The 26,263-nt window shown below is 40.5% G+C and overlaps 1 protein-coding gene and 1 pseudogene across 4 annotated transcripts in view; both read right to left on the reverse strand.

Annotated features, from left to right (window-relative positions):
• The window catches only part of LVRN (laeverin), a 106,029-nt gene that overhangs the window by 26,747 nt on the left and 53,019 nt on the right, over positions 1 to 26,263 (reverse strand). Inside the window, exons 13-21 of one of the 3 annotated variants that reach the window (XM_086323245.1) lie at positions 21,815 to 21,870; positions 18,045 to 18,198; positions 16,472 to 16,566; positions 14,435 to 14,542; positions 13,097 to 13,264; positions 12,745 to 12,882; positions 10,522 to 12,149; positions 4,538 to 4,613; positions 979 to 1,977 (exon numbers count right to left, since the gene is read on the reverse strand). In XM_086323245.1, coding sequence (XP_086179371.1) covers positions 12,023 to 12,149; positions 12,745 to 12,882; positions 13,097 to 13,264; positions 14,435 to 14,542; positions 16,472 to 16,566; positions 18,045 to 18,198; positions 21,815 to 21,870 — 846 coding nt within the window. In that variant the 3' untranslated portion in view covers positions 979 to 1,977; positions 4,538 to 4,613; positions 10,522 to 12,022. Of the gene's footprint in view, positions 1 to 251; positions 1,978 to 4,537; positions 4,614 to 10,521; positions 12,150 to 12,744; positions 12,883 to 13,096; positions 13,265 to 14,434; positions 14,543 to 16,471; positions 16,567 to 18,044; positions 18,199 to 21,814; positions 21,871 to 26,263 lie in introns of those variants that run through there. The other 2 variants (XM_086323246.1, XM_086323244.1) reach the window with 2 other exon arrangements.
• LOC147365459 (large ribosomal subunit protein uL15m pseudogene) lies at positions 221 to 26,256 on the reverse strand (annotated as a pseudogene). Its single transcript, XR_015135567.1, has 8 exons — positions 21,815 to 26,256; positions 18,045 to 18,198; positions 16,472 to 16,566; positions 14,435 to 14,542; positions 13,097 to 13,264; positions 12,745 to 12,882; positions 4,538 to 4,613; positions 221 to 1,977 (listed from the first exon to the last, which is right to left on the reverse strand). The product of XR_015135567.1 is annotated as a large ribosomal subunit protein uL15m pseudogene (transcript).

Genomic DNA, 26,263 nt, shown 5'->3' on the forward strand with positions numbered 1-26,263 from the left:
GGACATGGACAAGCAGGTGGAAGGACGCCAAGGTGACTGGAAAGGGAGAAGGACAGGGGAACCCAAGGGGAGAGAGCGGGTGGAAGAGGAGGAGAGGAGGAGAGAGCAGTGGGGAGATACGTGACGCGGTGATGGGGAGATGCGCCGGACGACTGGAAGAGACACAGGAAATAGAGAATGCACGTTAAAAACCACACAGGGAGATAGTGCACAGCGATAATTCGAAGCCATGGAGGTGGTTTATTGCTTACATTTTAAATTGCTGAACTTAAAGAACAGTCTCCTGGACCCACAATCCATCATCAAGTCTGTGCAGACGACTTTGGTTTATTCTCACGCCCCATAGTTTCCCACTTCCTCACAGGGAGAATCTTCCTGCAAGGTGAATATGAAAGTGAGCTTAAAAAAACCCTTAGATCACATTACCTTGAGCTTATACGACATATTTAAAGGCTTTTTCTAAAGGGCAGCTGCTATATAACACAGGGAGCTCAGCTCGGAGCTCTGTGATGACCTAGAGGGGCGGGAGGGCGGCTCAAGAGAGATGAGACATATGCATACATACAGCGGATTCACATTGTGACACAGCAGAAACTAACACAACATTGTAAAGCAATTATATTCCAATTTCTTTTAAATTTTAAAAAATAGAGGCTTTTCATTGACATAATCCTTAGTCTTTACAGCATCACTCTGAGGTAGATAGGAGATCTGTAGTTTTACCCCCATTCTGTAAAAACAAAATCAAAATTAAGAATTTAAACAGTAGACACACAAAGTCTAGAGTAGGGTGATTTGCCTTAGCGGTCCTGATTAAATCAGAGGTAATAAAACTGAGCTAATTCTGTACATGGGGACTGATGACAACGTTTAAAGTTGTCCAGACTACAAACAGGTTCAATTTGGCCAATTGAAACCCCATTTCGAACGTAATCCCCCTGAGTGCAAAGTTGTAAAGATGATGCTCTGGTTAATCTGTTAGTTCTATTTCTCTTTATTTGACCATTTTCCTTGGCACTAGAGATGAGCCCATAATTGCTATTTGTCTGTTGACATCACTATTTTTGCGGCTATACTTTGGCTGAAAGACAGTCCATCCCACAGGTGAAGTATACAGTCCAGAGCTTCAGCAGAGCCTTGGTCTCCATCTGGTCTCCACAACAGCGATCCTACAGGGACTTCCTGGGTGCTATGACCCTGGTCTCTTTGTGACACCAGGAGGTTCAGTAGCCAGTAAAGTGTGGGACGATGCAGCAGACACTGGGGAGAGAGACAGGGGCAGGAGGAGACTCGTTTCTTGCCTCTGGGGCACTTACAATGGCTCATAAAATTGTTCTTTTTAAAATTTGCATTTCTTTGGCTTTTCTGTCTGCCAGTGAATATTATTTTTCTGGTTTCTATTTCATTATACTGTTGTGTCATTTGCTTATTACTCTTTTCGGTATTGAACTAAATAAACCCTAGAGCATTGCAAATTTGTGTTTCCCTCAGAAAAGAATGCTCTCATTTAGCTAATGATGTAATATTCCACTGGCCTTCACAACAGAATGAGCGAAATTTTGCAAGGTAAATTTGTTTTTCCAAGGCATTTAAAGTAAATTATGTGGTTCGTAGCCTGACATGAAGCAAAATCTTCCCCAGAAATACAGCATGGTTGGCCAAATTCCCAACAGTCGCTGAGCCAAATGTGACAACATGGGAGGGACAGGACTCTGAGCAGCAAAGGTGACTGAAATGCAAACAAAACGTGTGGTTTTCCAGACTCAGAGAATATTGGAGGACAAAACTGTGAGCACATTATAATACGCAAGCGAAAGGCTGAAAGTCACCAGTAAATTATGTGTTTTTCCGCAGCCACGCCGCTATCCTGGCACTTCGCTCTTTATTTTTCAGATTCTCGTTCTTTATTGTCTGTAATTTGGCCTGAACTGTGAGTCTCTGGTGCTCCTCCAACATGTTACTGCAAAACTGCTGCAGCTGAAAGAACAAATAGATGGTCAGTCCATCGGTGTAAGTGAACTTCTTACTTAGACACAGTCAGACACAGTTCATGTTAGGTAGTATCGGGATCTTGCAAACGGATGAATGGCAGTTGGAATGAGTAGAAATGTGTGTCCCTGAGAAATGCGACTGAGAAAATATGACGAAGAATACACCTGTCCTGAAGAAGCCGATGCAGAGAGGAAGTTCCAGGAAGTAGAAAATCTGTCTACTTTATTTGCTGCTCTATTCCCCCAGCAGCACACAGTAGGTGTTCAACAAAGATTTCCTGATTCATGTTGGATATTAGACCAGATTTGTGGACAGAGAGACCTTCCCTCTTCTCAAAAATAACGTAATTTCCAAAGCTCAAACCCAGTACACAGCATCTGTTTCTTTACAAATGTTATCCTTAAGAGTATTTATAGTGGATCATCCAACTCCTTCACTGAATCAGGTCAAGCACTCAGTTATAAGAACATTTGTTCCAATATTACATACAAGCCGGATGCCAAGTGATGGATAATATACATGTCAGAAGTCTGTTTCTGTGTCACTGGATAAGAACTCAGAACACGGGCTACCATAAAATGATAGTGCACCCTGTTGTTTCTCCTCCTGGCAGGAGGGGAGGGGACAACAGAGGATGAGAGGATTGGATGGCATCGCTGACTCAATGGACATGAGTTTGAGCAAGTTCTGGGAGTTGATGGTAGACAGGGAAGCCTGGCGTGCTGCAGTCCATGGGGTCACAAAGAGTAGGACAGGACTGAGCGACTGAACTGAACTGATCCTGTTTTTTAGTCGCTAAGTCCTATCTGACTCTTTTGTGACCCCATAGACTAAAGTCCATCAGGCTCCTCTGTCCATGGGATTCTCCAGGCAAGAATACTGGAGTGGGTTTCCATTTCCTTCTTCAGGGGATCTTCCTGACCCAGGAATCAAACCCCAATCTCCTGCATCGGCAGGCAGATTCTTTACCACTGAGCCAACAAACTTCACAAAAGGTCACTTAAACTTAATATATTTGAAATTAAGTAACAGTAGGGTTGTCATGCCTAACTACAATGCAGAAGATAAGTAAGGTTCTAGGAAAAAGTAGATTAAGGGAACAAGAGCAAACCTCTCTCTCTCCCCGCCACATCTGGGCATTCCTGCCAGGCATTAGGAGCCACATGCCAACAGCATTGCCCAAGACTGGGAGTCTGCAGCGGGCGGGAGGGGAGTGTGGGTCTGGGGACTGTGGGGGGCTTCATAGGTGCTTGAGAGCATGAGAGAGGCCAGGCTCCAGCAGGGTAGAGAAGAAAGACCAGATCAAGAGATGTGAGAGTGGATAAAAACTGCCGGTATGGAGGGAAAAGGGATTCATGTGACTTTCATTTTCCTTTTTTAGTAATTATTTTCGATATTACCATGTGAACTGATACAAATAGGACTGTTGGGCATTAACAGCTTTTTGATAAGGATATTCATGGGAGCTAACTTACTTGTTTTCAAAATTGCAATAATTGAACCACTACTAAATCCATTTCTGCGTTTTTAAAAAAAATGAACCATCAGTGATTGTAGACTTTTGGAACTTTGGAGAGAGCTAAAGTTACACAAACTTCACTCACTCATTCAATAACAACAGCAACACTTTTCTGGGTTCTGTAGAGAGAAAGCTGAACTGAGGCACTTTTGAAGAGATCAACACACAAACTCAGTGTTGCTTCTAGGAGCTGCCATTTCAGCATTTTTGGGGGTGCCCCTCACTCTCTTGTCTGGGGAATCCCTGATAAGTTAGGTCCTGACAGCTCAGTCTCAGGCAGGCCGAAACTCAAGCAGAGATCATTCCTCCAGGAATTATCAGTTCTTCTCTTTCATAGTAACAGCTACATAGGATGATTTGGGTGCATGGAGGAGAGGGTGTCAATGAGTTAATTAAAAGTGTCCTAGAGGATGTGTTTGAAAGAGGGTCTAAAAGGATGATTAGGAATTTTCCAGCCAAAGACAGGCATGAGGAGGCCATGAGACAGAAGGTAAGTGTTTCTGAAATCTAGGAAATGTGCAAGGACATGATAATTTAAGACATTTTCTAAGTGGAACAGTGTAACTAAAGGAAATGTGTGCAGAGGTGCCTATGTCTTTTATTCTCTGAAATGGTTCGTGAAGAGGGCAAAAATTAAGACGGAGAGTAAGGCAGCCAGATTATGAAGGGTCTTGTGCACTAATGAAAAAACTTCTACATTTTTTGTGAGAACTATGATGAGCAGGGCAATGAGCGGCAGCACTGTGATGGGTGGGACGGAGGGAAGACAGGACCAGGGTGTGGAGGCCGCAGTCTGTTGCAATGACTCAGATGGGAAATGGTGAAATCCAGCCCTCCAAGAATAAGAATGGTCTCTATTTCAGGAACAAGGCAGAATTAAAGACATTTCCTGCACAGCAAGAATAGCACCAATAGAGCACAGAAGGTAACAGTTCAGATAAGCTTATTATTTTTAATTTTAGCAACTCCAGATTACATAAAAATGGCTTCTACATTATCATAATTCACACTGTCTATACTACTTACCTCTGAGATCTGTAAATCTGTACTTATGGTTCTCCCAATCACATATAGTAGGGTAACCAATGATTGTGTTCCATACCTACAAAGCAACAAACCGCTAATCAGGAGTGGAAAATGTTTTGTAAGACAAAGCTATACAGCAGGTGAATGCTAAGTATACAGTCCCTATTAATCCCTATCTCCCAAATCTAAGCAAAAGCATATATAAAGTAGTTTAGCTTCATCTTTTAATAGAAAATTCATGCTCTAGAAAAGTCTACTAGCACAAAGAAGTAATTACAGTTAAGTACTGATTTGTGTAACACATGGTTTTAAAAGTTTCATATAAATGTAAAAAGCTCTTCTTAAAAACAGTAACAGCAACTGCTTTTATCTTTTAAAATGAAGTGGTTAGAATAGATGTCACACACCCAAAATTAAGAAAATTTAAAAGAGAACAAGGAAATATTCAAAGTACATTCCTTAAAAATGTAGTTAATATAGAATCAGTTTCAGAAGCTCTGACTTAAATACCCTGAAAGCTTACTGAAACTTTCGTACTTGTGCTTTTTCGAAAGAGGATCCATATCTTCAGAGATTCTCAAAATGCTGGTGCTCCCTGATGGCTAAGGACTCTGGGTTTCCTTGAGCTCCCTGAAGAGGCCTGGCCGCTGAAACTCCCCTTTTAGTTTAGTGACCCTGACAGCCTGACAAGATGCCTGACACACAACCACGAAGCATTGCTGTAGAAAGACGGCAGACACATACCTGCTCAGAGTGCTGCTGGGGTTAAGAAAGTAAAGAAAGACTTTTGGATGCATTAAAAGAGAAAGAAAATTAAAATAGGTTAATATAATGGAATGGACAAGAAAGGATTGAACTACCATTGTCTTATTCATAGTTGATTCACACAACTGACTTACTCCCAAAATGTATACTTGAAACTAAAATCTGTGAGACTTAACATTGGCATCTGTGTGACAAAGGTGGGAGAGAACAGTGCTTTCGTCCTTTTTTAAGTTCCCAGCTGTAAGGTCAACTGAATCTACTTCAGCACAGTGGAGAACAGGAGACAGCTACATATAATTCAGGCAAGCAAACCTGTTTCTATGGGGAAAGAAGAAATGTTTCCTAGCTCTTCATTTTTGCTGGCCAGGTATAAAAAGCCTGTGAAATGACTCAAGAAATTCGACAAAATCTGCAAAGAAACTGAGCTCCAAAAAAAAAAAAAAAAAAGGTAGGAAATAGAAGAAAACTACTTACGTTGCTAAATGTATGATTTTTCTACCAAATAAAGAGAAAAGCTATGCTAAAAGCTGAGTTGGGTTTGAAGACACCTTGGGACAACTTATAAATTGTCAAAATGGGGAATCACATATAGTTCAAAGCATTGGTGTGGAGATTAAATGTGATGACTTGTGTTGAAGCACCTATCAGGGTACATAGCACTCTTCATTCCTTCCTATTCTTGAAGGTTTGAAGAGGAGATATTTTTGAGACAGATGGTTTCTCACTCCTGTTGAAAGAGTAGTCTCTCTGAAATAGTACTCAACAACAACAAAAAAATATGTTACAAATAGTCTATCCTGCCAGTAGTGTATTAATGTGAAGGCAGGAGCCAGTGTTTGTCAGTACAGTTGCCCCTTCAAGAAACTGATAACATTCAGTGCTGCTGCTGCTAAGTCGCTTCAGTCATGTCGGACTCTGTGCAACCCCATAGACGGCAGCCCACCAGGCTCCCCTGTCCCTGGGATTCTCCAGGCTAGCCACGGTGATTTGGAACATCAGTCCATCTCGCCTTCCACACCTTCCAGTTCCCTCCTTTCTAGCATTCGTACTCAACAAAAAAATATATGTTACAAATAGTTTATCCTGCCAGTAGTCAAGTGTATTAAGGTGGAGGCAGGAGCCAGTGTCTGTCAGTACAGCTGCCCCTTCAAGAAACTGATAATATTCAGTGCTAGCCAGGGTGATTTGGAACGTTAGTCCATCTCACCTTCCACACCTTCCTCTTCCCTCCTTTCTTGCATCCGTCCTCCCCCCGCCATCCCTTCTGCCACATCTGGCTTCCTGCAACAAGCATAGAGGCACCCAGGCATTTAGCCTGACCCGGTGACAGGCGATGGGAATGGGCCCTCCAGTGCCTCAGCACACCACTCTGATAACATCTTAATTCTCTCGGTTGTTCCAATCTAACCCTTTCAGCTCCATGTTCCCCATCATGAAATAGGACAGAGTAAAGTAAAAATGAGTGTAAGTTTTTAAGCTTAAGACTTCAGCCAGTATAACACATTTGGAGAGAATTCCCTGGTGGTCTGGTGGTTAGGTCTCCATGCTCCCACTTCAAGGGATACAGGTTCGATATCTGGTGGGGGAACAAAGATCCTGCATGCTGTGTAGCTCAGCCACTATATATATAATTTATATTATTATAATTCATATATTATTATTAAACATATTTGTTATATATAATAAACTGGAGCAATCAAAAAAAGAAAGAGAAAAGTGCTGTCAATTAAAATGGCACAAAAAAATTAAATAAGTAAATAAAATAGCACAAAGTTTTGGGAAGTTAAAAAACTTATCTGGAGAAGAAATTAAGCATTTGCTGAGGGTAAGATTTATTCAGTTTGATACAGCTGATACTTTGTATTCTATATTCAAGTAAAACTAGGGTTTTCCTATAGGCCACAAAGTCTACAGTGTTTTATAAAAGCCGAAAGCAAGGTAACAAGGATAATACAAATAACATTTCTACCACATCCAATAAAACATCACCAAAAAATCGTGTTGCCTTACGTCTATTTACATGCTCTTTCATAGGGTCTGTCCACAGCTGCAGGTATATATAGTGACTTCTCTGTAACCTGAAAGATGTCTTTATGGTTAATGGACGCTCCTTCACTGGGATCAGGATCCAAAAGATCTCTCATCTAACAATGCACAGCCCTGAACAGGGGAGCGAGAGAAGCAAGAGCAAACCATTTTGCTCAAGCAAATGGTCCTACATACACGTTCAGATCAGGCTCCCTGGGAAGAATTTTGGGCTCAGTTGGGACCGCTAATGGCAGGGTCTCAACTGTTTCGCTTGGCCAGCCCTACCTGCTCCTTTCCAGGGCCTTACACTGCAGCCAGTTATGAAGGCCCATCCCCAGTCAGACTCTCAGCCCTGCCCTCCCAGCATTTACTGGTGTCCTCCCCTCCACACAGAAGGGGATTTCTTCCAACTCAAGCCCCCTTCTTCTCTTAGTCCCCAGAGCCCTTTCCATCTGTCCTCTGTAACATTTATCAGACACCATGTCTTCATCACTTTACAGCCCCTACAACAGCTTGAGCTAACTGCCTCAGCATAGAAAAACTAGAACATTTATTACCAGAAAGAACCTTACAGTTGATCACATACAACATCTTCCATTTTATACAACTTTTTAACCGAGGCCTAAAAGTTAACTAGTGGGTCATCAATAAATAAATGTTGGTCTAGTTTCAGTTCCAGATGAGAGGGTAAGAGAATTTAGTTTCTCATCTGTCTTTGTTTTGGAACAACTGACCTATTGGCAGAATGACAGTTTATGTTAGCACAGACAGTGCAAAGCAGGATCAAAGTGACAAGACACTGGGCTAGATGCTAGATTTCCTTCTGACGGGCTTCTCGGAGCTTTGTGATGCTAACATATACTGTGAATTTGAGGGAGTTAAAATAGTTTCCAAACTGATTGGGCTACTGCCTCCCTTGTTTACAGAAGGCTTGTCAGTATCTTCCATGAATAATGCTCAGTGACTTTCAGAAAACTAAGATCATGGCATCTGGTCCCATCACTTCATGGGAAATAGATGGGGAAACAGTGGAAACAGTGTCAGATTTTATTTTGGGGGGGCTCCAAAATCACTGCAGATGGTGACTGCAGCCATGAAATTAAAAGACGCTTACTCCTTGGAAGAAAAGTTATGACCAACTTAGATAGCATATTGAAAAGCAGAGACATTACTTTGCCAACAAAGGTCCATCTAGTCAAGGCTATGGTTTTTCCAGTGGTCATGTATGGACATGAGAGTTGGACTGTGAAGAAGGCTGAGCGCCGAAGAATTGATGCTTTTGAACTGGGGTGTTGGAGAAGACTCCTGAGAGTCCCTTGGACTGCAAGGAGATCCAACCAGTCCATTCTAAAGGAGATCAGTCCTGGGTGTTCATTGGAAGGACTGATGCTAAAGCTGAAGCTCCAATACTTTGGCCACCTCATGTGAAGAGCTGACTCATTGGAAAAGACCCTGATGCTGGGATGGATTGGGGGCAGGAGGAGATGGGGACAACAGAGGATGAGATGGCATCACCGACTCGATGGACATGGTTTTGGGTGGACTCCAGGAGTTGGTGATGGACAGGGAGGCCTGGCGTGCTGTGATTCATGGGGTTGCAAAGAGTCAGACAGGACTGAGTGACTGAAGTGAACTGAACTGAAACATTCTGGAGAAACACGAGTTTCAAAGCTAACTCACAAGTGATCAGTCACATTTTAGTAAATTCAGAATAAATCCTTTTCACTTAAATATGATAAATGTTACATTTGTGATAGCATTTGTTTACTCGTCTCATATCATTTTATGAGGACTGGTGACATACAACTATTTGTGTCAAATACAACTTTAATAAGTGATAAGTAAATATTCTACTATACAACGAATAAGGTAAGCATCCTGGTGCCATTTTAATGTAGAAAACATTTGAATTATTAATTTGAACTTTTATGTCCTCTTATAATCCATATACATTATTACTATTCAAAATCATTTTCAAAATTCAGCAAGACTGGTGACTATAAATTGAATCCTAAAAAATAAATCTTTTAGATGTAGAAGGCAAATTTACTTGAGTCTCAAAGATGTTTTGTAGCAGAATGGGCAAGAGGAGTGAACTGAGATTAATTTATCATAAATAAAAAAGAAAAGCATCTATTTTATGAGCATAGCATTTTGTTAAAAGATAAAAAAATTTAAGCCATGGTTAAAAGTGAATGCATTTATAATTCTAAGAACTTCTTAGGGATGATGAAATATCCATTTAGAGTTGTTCTTTTTTTAAACAAAGGAAGTCCTTCTATACTCATGTCTAATACAGTTAGATCATTTAAATAAATTACTAGACAATGGACTTTTTAGAGTAATGCAAACACGCTTCTGTTCTCCAAATGCAGAAAAAATTCTTCTGAGGGATAAAAATTAAAACACATTTAAATTAAGAGCAATCTTTCCCATAGGTTGCTCAAGCCATTTGCAAGAGCTTCACCAGTTAGATGTGCTTTGTATGGTATAGAAAGAGAGGGAAAATGAACTGGGGGGCTGTTTTGCCCCACAGAGCAGTGCTGTGCAGTCGAATTCTCTCCAGGATGGAAATGCTCTCTGATCTATTATGGTAGCTACTGGCCACACTGAGCACTTAAAACAAGGCTAGTACAACTGGGGAACTGAATTTTAAATTTATTTAATTGCAGTTAATTTAAATAGCCATATGTTAGCTAGTAGCCATCGTATTGAGCAATGCTGCTGCTGCTGCTAAGTCGCTTCAGTCGTGTCCTAGTTAATTTTTTAATCTGGTGCCAATTGGTTCCTTGTTAAACTACACCTGGGTCACTCAGGGGACTGTCGAAAGGTATAGATTTTGCACCCTATTCTAACAGATTCTGATTTTTAAGGAGTAGGTGGGCTTGGAAGCCTTTAGATGTTTCAGACACTCCAGCTAATTACAAAGCTCTGCCTCCTGGGGCTGCGGGGATTAGGGGGATGGCGGAGGTGGGGGTGGGGTGGGGAGGCAGGAGATACAAGAGACCTGAGTTTGATCTCTGGGTTGGGAAGATCCCCTGGAGGAGGAAATGGCAATCCACTCTAGTATTCTTGCCTGGAAAATTCCATGGACAGAGGATCCTGGTGGGCTACAGTCCCTGCGGTTGCAAAGACTCAGACCAGACTAAGCACGCAACATTAGAAAGTGTCAGGTTTGTGCTTATGCTCACCTGTCTGAGTGTGGATATGACCCAGGACTGACAGGCACCATGTCACCTTCAGACACAACATGAAAGACCCTTCAGTTCAGTTCAGTCACTCAGTCGTGTCCGACTCTTCGTGACCCCATGAATCGCAGCACTCCAGGCCTCCCTGTCCATCACCAACTCCCGGAGTTCACCCAGACTCACGTCCATCGAGTCAGTGATGCCATCCAGCCATCTCATCCTCTGTCGTCCCCTTCTCCTCCTGCCCCCAATCCCTCCCAGCATCAGAGTCTTTTCCAATGACTCAACTCTTCGCATGAGGTGGCCAAAGTACTGCAGTTTCAGCTTTAGCATCATTCACTCCAAAGAAATCCCAGGGCTGATCTCCTTCAGAATGGACTGGTTGGATCTCCTTGCAGTCCAAGGGACTCTCAAGAGTCTTCTCCAACACCACAGTTCAAAAGCATCAATTCTTTGGTGCTCAGCCTTCTTCACAGTCCAACTCTCACATCCATACATGACCACTGGAAAAACCATAGCCTTGACTAGATGGACCTTTGTTGTCAAAGTAATGTCTCTGCTTTTGAATATGCTCTCTAGGTTGGTCATAACTTTCCTTCCAAGGAGTAAGCGTCTTTTAATTTCATGGCTGCAATCACCATCTGCAGTGATTTTGGAGCCCAAAAAATAAAGTCTGATACTGTTTCCACTGTTTCCCCATCTATTTCCCATGAAGTGATGGGACCGGATGCCATGATCTTCGTTTTCTGAATGTTGAGCTTTAAGCCAACTTTTTCACTCTCCACTTTCACTTTCATCAAGAGGCTTTTGAGTTCCTCTTCACTTTCTGCCATAAGGGTGGTGTCATCTGCATATCTGAGGTGATTGATATTTCTCCCGGCAATCTTGATTCCAGCTTGTGCTTCTTCCAGCCCAGCGTTTCTCATGATGTACTCTGCATATAAGTTAAATAAGCAGGGTGATAATATACAGCCTTGACGTACTCCTCTTCCTATTTGGACCCAGTCTGTTGTTCCATGTGCAGTTCGAACTGTTGCTTCCTGACCTGCATACAGATTTCTCAAGAGGCAGGTCAGGTGGTCTGGTATTCCCATCTCTTTCAGAATTGTCCACAGTTTATTGTGATCCACACAGTCAAAGGCTTTGGCATAGTCAATAAAGCAGAAATAGATGTTTTTTCTACAACTCTCTTGCTTTATCCATGATCCAGCAGATGTTGGCAATTTGATCTCTGGTTCCTCTGCCTTTTCTAAAACCAGCTTGAACAACTGGAAGTTCATGGTTCACGTATTGCTGAAGCCTGGCTTGGAGAATTTTGAGCATTACTTTACTAGCATGTGAGATGAGTGCAATTGTGCAGTAGTTGAGCATTCTTTGGCATTGCCTTTCTTTGGGATTGGAATACACTTACAAATACACACAAGTGCCAGGAACTAGGAAGCACTGAGCCTGGGAAGTAACGTGAAGCTGTGTCTTAATTCTGGGCATGGTTAAGAAGGCATGGTTAATTAAGGCTTTCAATGACTGTGAAGCTGGGGAAAGCCCAACCAGGAGAAGGATATTGAATCTCATTGTCTTCCTGCCCTTTGACCGTCTGCCGAAGACCATTAGTAAAATAGCTTGATTCCCTCCTCCAAAAAAAGAATGTATGGTTAAGTCATGTTCTAGAAAGAGCAATTATTAAAAATAAGCTATTTGATCTGTGCATTTCAATGTCTATTCTACCTGACAGGCTGTGAAGCAAGTATATTTAATCTTAAAAGGTGAAAAACATAAAATGTTCAATAATATGGAACCCAAATACATAAAGGGAATCTGACAAAAGACACAAGCTCAGCATCCAAGCATATGTAGTAATATGTTGCATATGTTGTTTCTTAAAGATACGGCGATGTATTTCACAAAACAAAATGGAAAATGTACACTCATACTGAAAAACATGACTTACTCTAATCTGTGTCTCTGAAGACAAGATTCTTGGTGGGCAAAATGGGGAAACTGAGGTAGATAAGTATCTCATGCAAAACTACATTCACAGAGAAAACCAAAACCAAGGGTAAGTGACCTTATCTTCCACGAAGCTGGTGTGTGGTAAGACTAAATGCAGGAAAAATAACCACTTTTCTAGGCAACGTGAAGGCCTTTAGGGACCTAGCCAGACTAAACCTGAGCCATTCACCAGATTGATGACCTAAAGAAAAGGGTGGTTTCACATTTCCTCCTCACCTTTCGCTCACAGCTTGCCAATTGTTGATTAAAAAGTCCTTTGCAACATATCGGCCAACTTCAGATGCTGCAACAGCTTCGATGACATTTGTTTCATTAAAAGTGAAAGGAGACACAGTGATGGCATAATCCATGTATCTGCAAAAGCACATTTGGCAGAAAATAAATATGTAAAAATTATTCAATAGAAAGAATATAAGTGGAGTTAAAAATCCCATATGGTTCTAAGTTAGTGGTGCATAAATATGTTTCATATTAATTCTTACATTAGCTCATGTCTGTTTTTCTCTCTTTAGTTTATTAATTGCATTCCTCCACCAAGAACCTTTTCAAGTTAAGTTACAATAATCACCTGTTCAGTATCCGTGGATCTTTACTGCAGCTCATTGCATAAGCAAGTTGAATCCTTTCTTCTTCCTCTGTGTTATTATTGTAGATTTTTAACAAAAAATCCCATTCTTTATCATTTCCCAAGGCAATGCCATAACATAAAATAACATTTTTAATTGGATTAGGTATTCTGTAAGATACAACATACAATGAAGTTATCTAGGTTGTCACATATTTAGAAGTATGCTGCTGCTGCTAAGTCACTTCAGTCGTGTCCGACTCTGTGCGACCCCTTAGACGGCAGCCCACCAGGCTCCACCATCCCCCGGATTCTCCAGGCAAGAACACTGAAGTATAAATCTAGAAAAAATGTCTGCGATCTCAGATATGAATATCAAAAGCTGGAATCTAGAAAAGCAACCGTGAAAACTGTCATTCACACTAATATCTTGAAGTCATCAAATTAGTTTAGAAACTAAGGAGATTTGAGGGAGAAACAAATTAGAATAGTACAAACAGTGTATGTTGATAATTTTGTTCAATTTCATATATTATTATCACATTTTCTAAGAGTCCATCTGAGGGCATATATTCACGGTAATGTAATAACACCAAAATGACAAAGTATTGGTCTCAGCTGTCAGTGAGGCTGAAAACTTAGAGATGCGCTGATGCACTTTTATATATATGAATAAATAACCATAAAGACCAACCTAAATAAGCACAGGTACTTATTAGGGAATGCCCTGGTAATGAGAGGTCCTGGGTGAGAATCCAGTGTATAATTTCTGATCTACTGTGAACTGCGGTGTTAGAGAAGACTCTTGAGAGTCCCTTGGACTGCAAGGAGATCCAACCAGTCCATCCTAAAGGAAATCAGTCCTGAATAGTCATTGGAAGGACTGATGCTGAAGCTGAAACTCCAATACTTTGGCCACCTGATGCGAAGAACTGACTGATTTGAAAATACCCTGATGCTGGGAAAGATTGAAGGCAGAAGGAGAAGGGGACGTCAGAGGGTGAGATGGTTGGATGGCATCACCGACTCAATGGACATGAGTTTGAGCAAGCTCCGGGAGTTGGTGAAGAACAGGGAGGCCTGGCATGCTACAGTCCACGGGGTTGCAGAGTCAGACACGACCGAGTGACTGAACTGATTGTTATGCACAGACCTACATGAGACAATTCTCTGTGTGCGTGTATCTGTTTTTAAAGGATATTTGAAAAAAAATAAAAAGAGAAAGAGATTATGTAAGTAAAAACAAAATGTTCCTTCCTAGAGTAAAAGCATGAAACATTGAGAGACATTGTTGGTGCTGAAACAGGGTAAAAAGAAAGGCAATTACAATATGACTCTTACTCATTCTCTGGATGGTTCATCCAGTTTCTGAAGAGTTCTCTGGACAGCTGAAGACAGTCCTCAAGACCCAACAAACATGCAGTTCCAAAAACTTTGTCCAGTGATATTCTTGAAGGAAAAGTCAAAGAACATTTATTTTTCATTACTACATTTATTTTTTTCTGCTTCCAAGAATATGTGTTTCATAAAAAGATGGGTATTTTAAAAACATCCTTCCAATAATATCAGGTTTGTTAAAAAATAGCCTCTGTGGATGGCAACTATATTTAAGATTCAGGGAAATATTTGCTGAGACGCTCTCAGGCACCAAATAAGCTCTCAGATGGATATTTTTTTGAAGGTAAGAAATAAATTACTGCCATCCTTCATCTCCCTCAAACACAGGTATACACATACACCACATCTGTTATCAATTTATTTTTTCTCTCTCATACAACAATTGGCTTACAGATTTTTAAAAAATGACTTCAGAGTATCTGATATAATACACTTAAAAATAAAGTTCTTTCTCTACACAGGAAAACAGAGGGAATGGTTTATTTCTCTCCTCTGACGCTATGCCTTCCCTCGCTTCAGCGCCCATTTTTCCTTCTGTTCCTCCTGGCTATTAATGTCATCCCCAGAAAAGGAATGGAGGTTTCTGTTTTGTTTTTATAGTTGAGCAGAGGTACATGTTATGACTGCAAAGAAAGTAGGTTCAAAAGAACATGGAGAGGAACAATGATAAATCCAGATAAGTGTGACATGTGACTCCTCACACTCTGCAGTTTGGAGTCAGAGGTAAAGGAACTCAGAAGGGTCAGAAGTTTTTCAGAAAATACAAGAGCCAAATCTCCTTTGTTCCCCCCTCCCTCTGGTTTGCTCTCTGCCTGGCCTGACCTTCTGATAAGCAGTAGTAGTAAGACCAGGGGTGGAAGCCTTCTGAGAGACAGCTCTGACCACTCACTACACATTCACTCCTCTCCCCACCCTTCCCAAGCTGGCAACAGCAAGAAGGAATTCTCTGGAAGCACAATCTAACTCCCGAGGTTGGCCCCAGGATGCTACAAAAAACAGGTCGCTTCAGGCCAGTGTAGGAGAGCCAAGGCCACAGCTGGTTAACAAAGGTGCCGCCTGGTTGGGCCCTTCTGCTCGCTCAGACAACTTGCCTATCCACTCTCCATTCCAGCTCCTCCCCCTGTCTTCCATCCATCTGTAAATCCAATGCCCTGTCCTTCTAGTCACACTCTCTAGGCTAAAATCTCTCCCCTTTTAGAAGGAAACCCATGAGAGAGAATAATCACCTTTTGTATAGTTTGTATTTTTTGCTTGGTTTAATTGACTTCAGCTTGATGTTGACTAGAGCTGGAGATGGAATTCCTGCACCGTTCATGGTTGGTCACAAATCCCCTCTCTAAATCTGGAAGGCCCGCCTACCTTCTGTCACAGGGTCCTGCGGCCCTGTCTTGCCCTTCACCCACTTCCCAGACTAGCATTACGGCTTACTCCCCCACCAAACCAATGTCATTCACAATACTTGCTCATGCTCACACACCGGTGACTGATACAGGTCACTGTATGATGTTTGATGACTGGATCATTAGTCATCAACCTCCCTCATCATATTTGCTAATGTTAGAATTTCTATTTGACATACGTAATGAAACTTTTCCCTGTTTCATCAATAACACACCGAGCGGAAAGTTTTCTTCTGTGGCCTTCCGATACCCTTCATTTGCATTAGCTGGTTTTGCTTAGCACAACTTTTCACCAATAGTACAACTTACTTAAGATTTCAACCAGTAGCATAATAGTTGAGAATATAAAGCTATACACTCCTGTGTGTACACGTATGTGCTTTGCAAGTAAATTAAGATCCCTAACTACTATTTCCCATTAAGATATATGTAGCTCACCAATCTCAAAGCTACTATTCTCAAATTGCACACAGATCTCTCAGTGAATCGTTAACTATTAGGATCTTATTTTATGAATCTGGAAACCTATCCATTAATATGAATCATTTAATTCAATTGTCACTGTTCAGAAAGTACTTACAGAGCTAAATAGTCCTCCTGCAAGGCTGTCACATTTTCACGGATCATAGTTGAGTAAGTATTCCATATTGAGATAAGTCTCTTCAACAGATACTTCTATAAACAATAAAGAGAATAGTAGTTAGTTCTGCTCACAACACTCAATTTGCACTGCCTTTCCCTTGTCTGAAAAGACATTAACAGAGAGGTGACAGGTATTTCTTCAGAAATAAACTTCATTTGTTACTAAATATTTGATGATTTTTTTTAACATTTTAGGTTCACTTTCTTCATAAGAAAGCGATATGTAAACAACACAATGTGTGTAAGCACAGTGCCTGGCACATAGTAGGAGCTTAATCAGTATCACCCACTCTTATTACTTACTATCATCCCAGAATTTCTAGTTGTCTTTAAAATAGAGGGAAAAAAAGGGGAAAATATAAGACAAACTTTCTACCTTGAAACTCTCAAACTTTCATGCTTAGTGTGTGTGTGTGTATATATATATATATATATATATGAAAACAAGGAACACTGATTTATGCCTTGGACAAATGTAAACCCTGGATCCAAAATAAGATTTCTTCAACTGAGCTATTGGCTGGTAAATAACAGCCTTTTTACAGTCATATATTTACCAATACATCCCTCAGAATAGTATCATTCATTGAAATTCTTTAAAAATACAAGTGTGACCTTTTACTTCTTTACTCACAGGCCAAGGATCAGATGTCATCAATGAGCCACCTCAACCCCACAGACATCCAAGCGCCTTCTGTTGGTCACTATGCCCACATTCAAGTATGTTCACATCAGCACTTTAGACACTAGATGAAAGAAAGTCTGGAACTCTGAGGTGCTTGTGATTTTGCTCTCAGAGGGCCCTGGAAACTCACCTGAGATCATCACCTAACACATCTGCTGCTTTGTTTGTGGTCCCCAAATGTCCGAGGGGCTGCACCCAAACTTAGGCTTTTCCTATGCCATCTATCTTATGATCACTGGATCACTGTTAAAGACCTAATAATGGAAATTTCCCCTTTTACTGATGCTATTTTCCCCTTTTATAAGGACAAGATGGCACAGTCATTTCTTCATTCATTAACTCTAATTTCCACATCTCTCTTCCCAATATCAAAAGCAGCTTCAAAATATTTACTTTTCTAGAACATTGCTCTCTGGTTTCAAGTGCTGGTCCTATAAATCAGAGTATATAAATTATGGATATAGAACCATGAAAGGTCATTCTGTTTACCAACAATCTTTTAGGAAAACAGTTGTTAATAGACACTATCCTTTCTTTATATAAAAAAGAAAAGTATATCGTTTCCAGCCACTTCTGGTTTCTTAAGACACACTGACACCTCAGCAAGAACTCAATACCTTCTCTCATACACAACTCCCAGGGCAGATCTACAACCAAGGTATTTTCTTTTAAGAATAAGCAACTGTTCCTAAGAAAATGAATATATACAGAACTAACAGGCTCTTATTTTGGGAAAGACTAGTTTCACAGATGCTACCTAAAATATGGAAGGAAGATGAAACAAAAGAATTATTTTTAAAAACCATCTCACAAAGAATGAATTTACCTTTAACAATGGATATATGTCATGGTTGTTCCCATCAGAAACAAGATCCCTGGTTACTAGGTTCATCAAAACTGCATGCCACACTATGATTTCATCTTCTTCAGCAAGGTACTTGGTTAAATCAAGTGCTGTTTCAATTTCGATATAATCGTTTCTGTTTGGTTTTTAAAAAAACAACAAAGATTCAAAAAAGCCTTTCCTTGCTAAATGATCTGCACACTTTCCATGTTTGTTACATGATTCAGTGCCTGATTTCAAGAAGGTATATGAAATTGAGAAGCTAGAGGGCAAAGGTCCCATCTCGTTGATAAGGTGGAACCCAAGCAATGTTGACAGGCTCTCCATTTCAATTTGATAGATTCAAGGTCAATGAATACAATAAAGTAGCAAAGAAGAAAAATATAGGTATGTGATGGGAGGGACAGGGGAGGCTTTCTGGAGGAGGAACTTGAAAAAAGAATGAAGGAAGGACAGGATTGGAATAAGTAGAAAGATAGAGGAAGGCAGTTAGGACAAAGAGGGGGTTCACAGCAGACCAACTTAACCAAGGCAAGGAATTTCTTTTGTGTGTACTGAGAGATGGGGGCTAATAGGTAATCAAAAGTGTGGAGAGGCTTGACTATCAGGATAAAGAATTTACATTTGGTGGGAAGGTATTTAAACAATCAGGGTAACATCATGAAATTGATGCCTTAAAATTTTGTTTCAATTTGTGCTGCAGAAGACAGAATAGAATTCTAAAGAACTAACAGCTAGAAGCTAATGTGACAGGCCAGGCAAAGGGTGATGCAAATTTGACTTAGCGAGGAAGCAATGAAGGTGGTAAGTGAGGTGAGAATCCAAAAGACATTCCCCAGATCCCCACAATGAATAGATAAGACACAGTGACTTGATGAGAGATGGAGAGAGACAGGAGGGTCAAGGATATCTCTAATGTTTCAAGTGGGGGGAAGAACAGTAGTACCTTTGACAAAGAGAGATTGATAGTAGCAATTTAGAGGCAGAAATAAAGTTCAGTGCTTTTGGTACTGAATTTAAATAACCTCAGGATGAACAGAAGACAGGAGGAGACAAGTAAATACATAGATTTAAAAGTCATCGACATATCCTTTACAAACGTTTATTGAATACCTTATATCTGGTGGGCACTTATATTATTATTTACATAATAAAATGACCACTGAAACCATAAGAAGGCAAGAATTACTCAGAGGAAAGATAGAAGAAAATAAGACAACCATGACTGGTCTTAAAGATGCTCAGGGCAGCTGGAAAAAGAAGTCAGATACTGGAGGAGAACCACATTTGCACACTGAAGTCTCAGGAAGTCAAAAAAGAAGTTTGCAGGAGGATGTGGTTAACAATACTAAATTCATGGTCATCTCAGAGAAATGTTTCAGTGAAGTAGTGGGTGGGGAAATGTGCTCTACGTCAAGAGGGGAAAAGTCAGAAAAAAAGGAGGGAAAAATATGCAGACATTCATCCAAGAAATACAACAGGTGAAGGAAAGAGAGAATGCACTGGATAATTTATTATGTGTGCTCCTTAACTTTATTGTCTAAAAATTTAAATTCTGATCATACATTCATTTCCCTGGTTAGAAACTTAGCAGTAGAGTAAACCCACTATCAATGAAATCAATAATTCTGTAATACATTAGAATTTAGGCTCATTAAAATTATACATACAGGTATTACCTTTGGGTAACAAAAATCACTTCAAAGTCCTAACTGGTAGTCTATTCATTTCCAGAAACTCTTTATTTTGGATATATCCGTTACTTTATTTCCTTAACTTCCAATATCTTGGAATAATATGAAAATATCTTTCATAATCTTCCTAAATTTATCCATTTGAACATTAACAGTCTTCACGAATGCAAGTCTGAACTAAGTGTATGTTACCTAAGTTTTCACTCTTGATCTAGATTTTAAAATAATGATTCTTATACATTTTGTAATAATCCTATAAATATTTAAACACTATTACTTTTTCCTATTTACATCGTCTCTACTGCATCCTTCTAAAGGTTTTCCTTTAAGGGCTCCCCCCCCCTTTTTTTTTTATCATGGAAAGGCATTTTATTTTATTTTAAATATAGCAGTGTGTACATGTCAATCTCAAACTCCAGTCTATCCCTCCCTTCCCCTCAGGACTTCCCTTTAAAACATTAAATTTTCTTTGCTGCTCCTTTAAGAGCCTTTCAAAATTTCTCCACGATCAGTTTAAATCTTATTTTACCAAAGTTAATTTAATCAAAAATACACAGGACTTTCATATAATTAACCACCAAATTTTGACTTGACAAAGAACATATATTCCTTCTTGTCAAATTGTTATAAAAAAATACTGTGTCCTGTGGCTTTCATTTTTATTAGTAGGAGATGTTATTGCTCTTTCCCAATGATGACCTTTTTTGAATTGTCTTTTTTTCTAATTTTTTATTGTTGCAAAATACGCATAACATAAAGTTTGTCTTCCTAACCATTTTAAAGTGTACAGTCCCCTGGTATTAAATACATTCATATGTATAACTGATTTACTTTGCTGCACAGCAGAAACTAACACTGTAAATCAACTGTTCTCCAGTAAAAATTTTTTTAAGTACATTCATAATGTACAGCTATCATCACTAGCCATCTAGAGAACTCTTCTCATCTTGTGAAACTGAGACTCTGCACCCATTAAACAGTGTCTCCCCATGCCTGCCCCCTCCCACCCAGTCCTCGGCAATCACCAATCTTTCTGTCTGTGGTTCTCACTACTCTAAGTAGCTCATATAAATGGAAACATACAGTGTTTGTCTTTCTGTGACTGGTTTATTTCACATAACATAAGGTCCTCAACTCCAGTACTTTTGCCTGGAAAATCCCAAGGACAGAGGAGCCTGGTAGGCTGCAGTCCATGGGGTCACTAGGAGTTGGACTAGCGACCCCATAAGCGACTTCACTTTCACTTTTCATTTTCATGCATTGGAGAAGGAAATGGCAACCCACTCCAGTACTCTTGCCTGGAGTATCCCAGGGACGAGGGAGCCTGGTGGGCTGCCGTCTATGGGGTCGCACAGAGTCGGACACGACTGAAGCGACTTAGCAACAGCAGCAGTAGCAGCAGCAATGTCCTCAAGGTTCATCCATGTTGTTGCATATTCCATCAACTTTTTAAAAAAATTTTAAACCTTTTATTTTGTATTGGGGTATAGCCAGTTAACAACATTGTGATAGTTCCAGGTGGACAGCAAAGGGACGCAGCCATACATAGACATGCATCCTTTGTCCTCCAAACTCCATCCCATCCAGGCTGCCACATTACATTGATCAGAGTTCCGTGTGCTATGCAGTAGGACCTTGTTGGTTACCGATTTTAAATATAGCAATGTGTATGTGTTTGTCCCAAACAAACCATATCTCTTCCCCTCATCCTTCCCCTTGGCAACCGTTAAGTTCCTTCTCTAGGTCGATGAGTCCCTTTCTGTTTTGTAAGTAAGTTCATTTGTATCATTTCTTTTTAGAGTCCACATGTAAGGGATGTAATATGATATTTCTTCTCAGTCTGACTTACTTCACTCAATATTACACTCTCTAGGTCCATTCATGTTGTCCAGCAACTTTTATATCATAAAATTTCACAATAACCACAGAATTTGACCCTAATCTTAATAAGTTAGGGCTTTTATAAATTAAGGAGCCAGCTTCATAAGGATGAGGTTATTGTTTTTGTAAATTTCTTAAGCTACACTGTTAAATGATGAGAGAAGAAAATATACTCACTTAGACAAGGAAAAGGCATCATCAACCAGCTGAAGTCTATGAATAACAGGAATAGCCTGCAGATGAGATCCAAAAACGCTCAGGAAAAGATGAGAACATTTTTAGTAGAAAAATAACTTTCAAAATAATAACAACATTTCAAGATCATTGCTGCTTACAAAGCACTTCCATGTGCATTATCTCATGTTCAGAGAAATGATCATTTCTAAGGATAATTTCCATAATTTATTTATTATACATCTGTTTTTGATAAGCGATCCCTTTGGACATCAATCATATGGCTTCAGTATGGCTGAGAGTTCTGCCAAAATACTCTGTGAAAAACAGCGTGTTAAAAAATAAAACGGGAAGCCAAGTTTAAAGGGCCTCTCCAAAACAAAAAGTATACATTAATTGTATCACAATGTCCAAATTGTTGTCAGGGGACTTTTTGGCATAGAAAGCCTTAAATAAATATTACTTAGCACTCTTTTGGCAATGCTGAGGTACTCTTTTCAGTGGTATCTCTCTTCTCAAGAGTTTAGTAATTCAACACACTACCACCAACAGAGCCCTTTGAATCATGAAAAGGAGTCAACTGCCAACCTAGCTTCTCAGGCTTCTCTTTGAGCTGCCAGGCACTGCCAGGCCACAGGACTGTCTCAGCTTGTGTTCCAAGGGTCCCAAAGCTTCCTACAGCATTCCTTCAACAGCAACACCCTACCCCCGACCCCCGCCAAGCATATTCATATATGTGGTCCCAGAAGATTCATCTTCACAACGTCCCTTTGAGCATCTGAACAAGCAAAGCTTAATTCTTTCCTTGGCAGTAGTCACATATCTTTCCTGGAAGTAATAATAATACTTACATTTTCTAGATTAATATTAATAGTAGAAATGTTTTGTTTGCTCAGCAATTATGTTGTAGGAATAACTGACTTCAGTTTTTCAATAAGTAAAATCTACAAGGGCTTTGGAGAAGGCGATGGCACCCCACTCCTTTCTTGCCTGGAAAATCCCATGGACGGAGGAGCCTGATGGGCTGCAGTCCATGGGGTCACAAAGAGTCGGACACGACTGGGAGACTTCACTTTCACTTTTAACTTTCATGCATTGGAGAAGGAAATGGCAACCCACTCCAGTGTTCTTGCCTGGAGAATCCCAGGGACGGGGGAGCCTGGTGGGCTGCCATCTGTGGGGTCGCACAGAGTCGGACACGACGGAAGCGACTTAGCAGCAGCAGCAGCACAAGGGCTTCAAGAAATCATTGCTATAATGGCATGACCTAGTGTTTCCACAGCTAAGACTGCCCTTAGAAATTTAAAAAAATTTAGCTACTCTGAAAAAGATTTTTAAATAAAGTATTACTACAGCTGGTTTTTGTACCTTTATTCAAAAGCCCAATGATAGCTCTTTTAAAATTACTGATCATGTTCTGAATGCCTGAATTAGATTAGGCTTCTGTTAAACATCATACATACATCATCTTATTTAATCTTCACAAGTTTTTAACATTGGTCCATTATACCCAGTATTATACAGACAAGGAATCCAAGGCATGACTGGCTAAATAAGAGGCCCAAGGTCACACATCTGGTAAATGATGATCAAAAATACAAACACAAGTTGATCTGACCCAGAAGCCAAGCTCTGCCAACTCTGTGCACTGCCTCTTTTGCCAGACTCACTGGGCGATTCACAGAAATTCTGACGTCAGAGACACCTAAGATATCTTTTAGTTCAACACATGAGTTTTACAAATGGAGTCTAAATGAACTGCCCCAGATTTCATAGCAGAGCCAACTCTACAGACTTCTAAGCCAGTATCCATCTCCACTAATGGAGATTTGGTTTATTTTTTATTTTTTTTAGGTTTTTAAAAAAAATTTTAATAAAATAAACAGCAATCATTTTAATTCTACTGTAGAAGAATTACCAAGAATTATTCAAGATTTAATTGCATCAGGATAAATTAAGCTTCCATGTGGTTTAGATACAACAGATCTTTGCAAAGCTAAAAAAGCTTACTGACTGCTAAACCTTTTACATTAACAGTTTAATTTTCACGTTACCAACTGTTCTTATAGCTTATATAACCACTGACCATTTTCTTCAAAATCATTTAAAACGACTGCAAAACAAAGATTTCCAAAGTCTAGGAAATAAGTAAAATTATATCAATTGGAATATTTACCTTCTTCAAAGAAAAAAAATGTTAATGGTTTGATCATTTTCGACATCTTTGCCAGAGTTGAGAAAAATGAATTCACTTGGAATTTTCATTTCAATCTTGCCAGCAAACACTGCAATACTTAGAAACTATTCACCAGCCTTACACTCCCATCCAACATCTTCATCAGTCTGGGTTGAAGGCTTGCTGTCTCGACTCTGGGTAAGAGGATCCTCAGGGCTAACCAAGAGGCACACCAGCTCATCAGCAGCCCTCGGACCCCCACCGAGAGGACAACAAAGCAAGCCCAGCCCATCTGCATTCATTCTGATTTGCAACAATAAGACAAGACCTGAATGGGAAGATGATGGAAAACTCAAGGGGAAATGGTCTAAGAGCTGCCTACTCCCTCGGGCAGCGTGCCAGCGAGCTCATGTTGCTGAGACACACACAGATCCACATCTTCCACGCAGTCATTGCTTACTGTATTTTTAATATTGATTAAAAAAAAAAAAAAAAAAGGTGTGATTACACAGAAAACATCCTCCTCTGCACAAACACAAACTGAGCCGACGCAGTGGGAAACATGTGTCAGCACCCCTTCCAGTGCCCTACCACTGGCTCCCCTGGAAGGAGCTCAGGAGCTGTAGTACTCAAGCAGCTTCTCATCCGTAGGTTTCAGAATCTTCTTGTCTGCCATGTTCACCACCCATCCGGGAGCCAGACCAAAGAAAATCTGCCGTGGATCCTTCCGAGAACTGAGCATTTTGAAGAGTTCGTCTTTAGTGATGTCGGGTAAAATATAGCCATACTTCTTGGCGAGCTCCAGTCTCGTTTCGGGAAATCTGGCAGGATCCGCCAGATAGCCTCGATTTCTCGCGTCAGTGTAGTAGGGGACTAGGGCCTCGGGGGGGAGCATCCGCTTGGGAATGGGTTGTCCACGGGGAAAGAATGGGATGGGTTTGCACAGAATTTCCAGGCTTCGCGGGTCATAGAAGGCGGTCGTGACGACACCCCCGTTCTTCTCGATGGCGGCGATGGCCAGCTCAGAAGCCAGCTGAACTTCGATGTTAACTTTTGCCTTAAAGGTGTCAGCGCCCTCCTCTACCAACTGGACTCCATAGTCCCTTTTAGATGGCTGGATGGTAACACCTCGCCCGTTGACCAGCTGGGTTAAGTCAATAGGTTGTGTGGGATCGATACGGCCCAGGTCAATCAGGTACTGCAGCCTGTTGAGACTCAACGGCTGATACTGGCGTCTGAAGCTGTGTCCTTCATTAAAGCCGTATTTTGGGATTTGAAGGTAAAATGGAGTCTGGCCTCCTTCAAAGCCCAGCCGGGGCCGGGTTCCTCTCTGCCATTCTCCTTTGTGGCCCCTGCCACACTTCCTACCTCTTCTCTGACCTCTTCGTCGTCTTTGCGGTTTCCTGGAGCCCGGGTTCGGCCTCAGGTTAGCCAGGCTCACACGAGGCAGGGCCCAAAGCAGGTCCAGGGCCCAAGGCCCTGCTGCGCCCCGCACCGGGCCAACCATGACCCGCTTGCACGAGACGCCGCAATGGCACCTCGGAGATTCGGTTTAATTCAACCAAGTCAAGTCTGACTGATAAGAGCTAGCCAATATTTTAATTTTTATATATTGTATAATAATTTAGCTATTTGATACTTTAAAGTGATATTGGATTATTATTGATATCTTGTGAATTAAATTATCTCCTTGGCCAGAAGATGAAAATAAAATTTTTAGAAAATTCACATTTTCTAGCATTTATGTACTGGCACCTATTATGGGCTTAGAAAGTTTTTTGTTTTGGCCACACCAGGCGGCATGGGGGACTCTTAGTCCCTGTTCAGGGTTTGAACCTGTGTCCCCTGCATTGGGAGTATAGTGTCTTAACCGCTGGACTACGAGGGAAGTCCCTAGACAATTTGTTTACTTACATTATCTCTAATTCTCATAAGGAATAAGAAAGATATATTATTCCCATTTTAAAGTGAAGAAATTGAAGCAGAACATTTAAGTAACTTGCCTAAGATCACAAAATTAACAGTTAATCGGAAATTATTTTGATTTTCACTTAGAAAGGCAAAATTATTGTGGAAAAGTGAGAGAAATGTTCAAAAACACAATACATTCAACCAAAACCTCTCTTTTCTAAGAAAAAAAAATCCAGCATGCCTTGGTATGAGGGGTGGCAAAGAGGTCAGGTTCCCACCAGTCAGGTTAATAAAAGCTCAGCCTATAAAGTCTAGAGAGTACAGTATTAATGATATTCAATAAAAGGTATAAAAATAAAACTTAC

The sequence above is a fragment of the Bos grunniens genome, chromosome 10 (genome assembly GCF_055505025.1).
Source record: "Bos grunniens cultivar Pamir isolate PY7600 chromosome 10, Bosgru_T2T1.0, whole genome shotgun sequence".
In the NCBI taxonomy this organism is placed as follows: domain Eukaryota; kingdom Metazoa; phylum Chordata; class Mammalia; order Artiodactyla; family Bovidae; genus Bos; species Bos grunniens.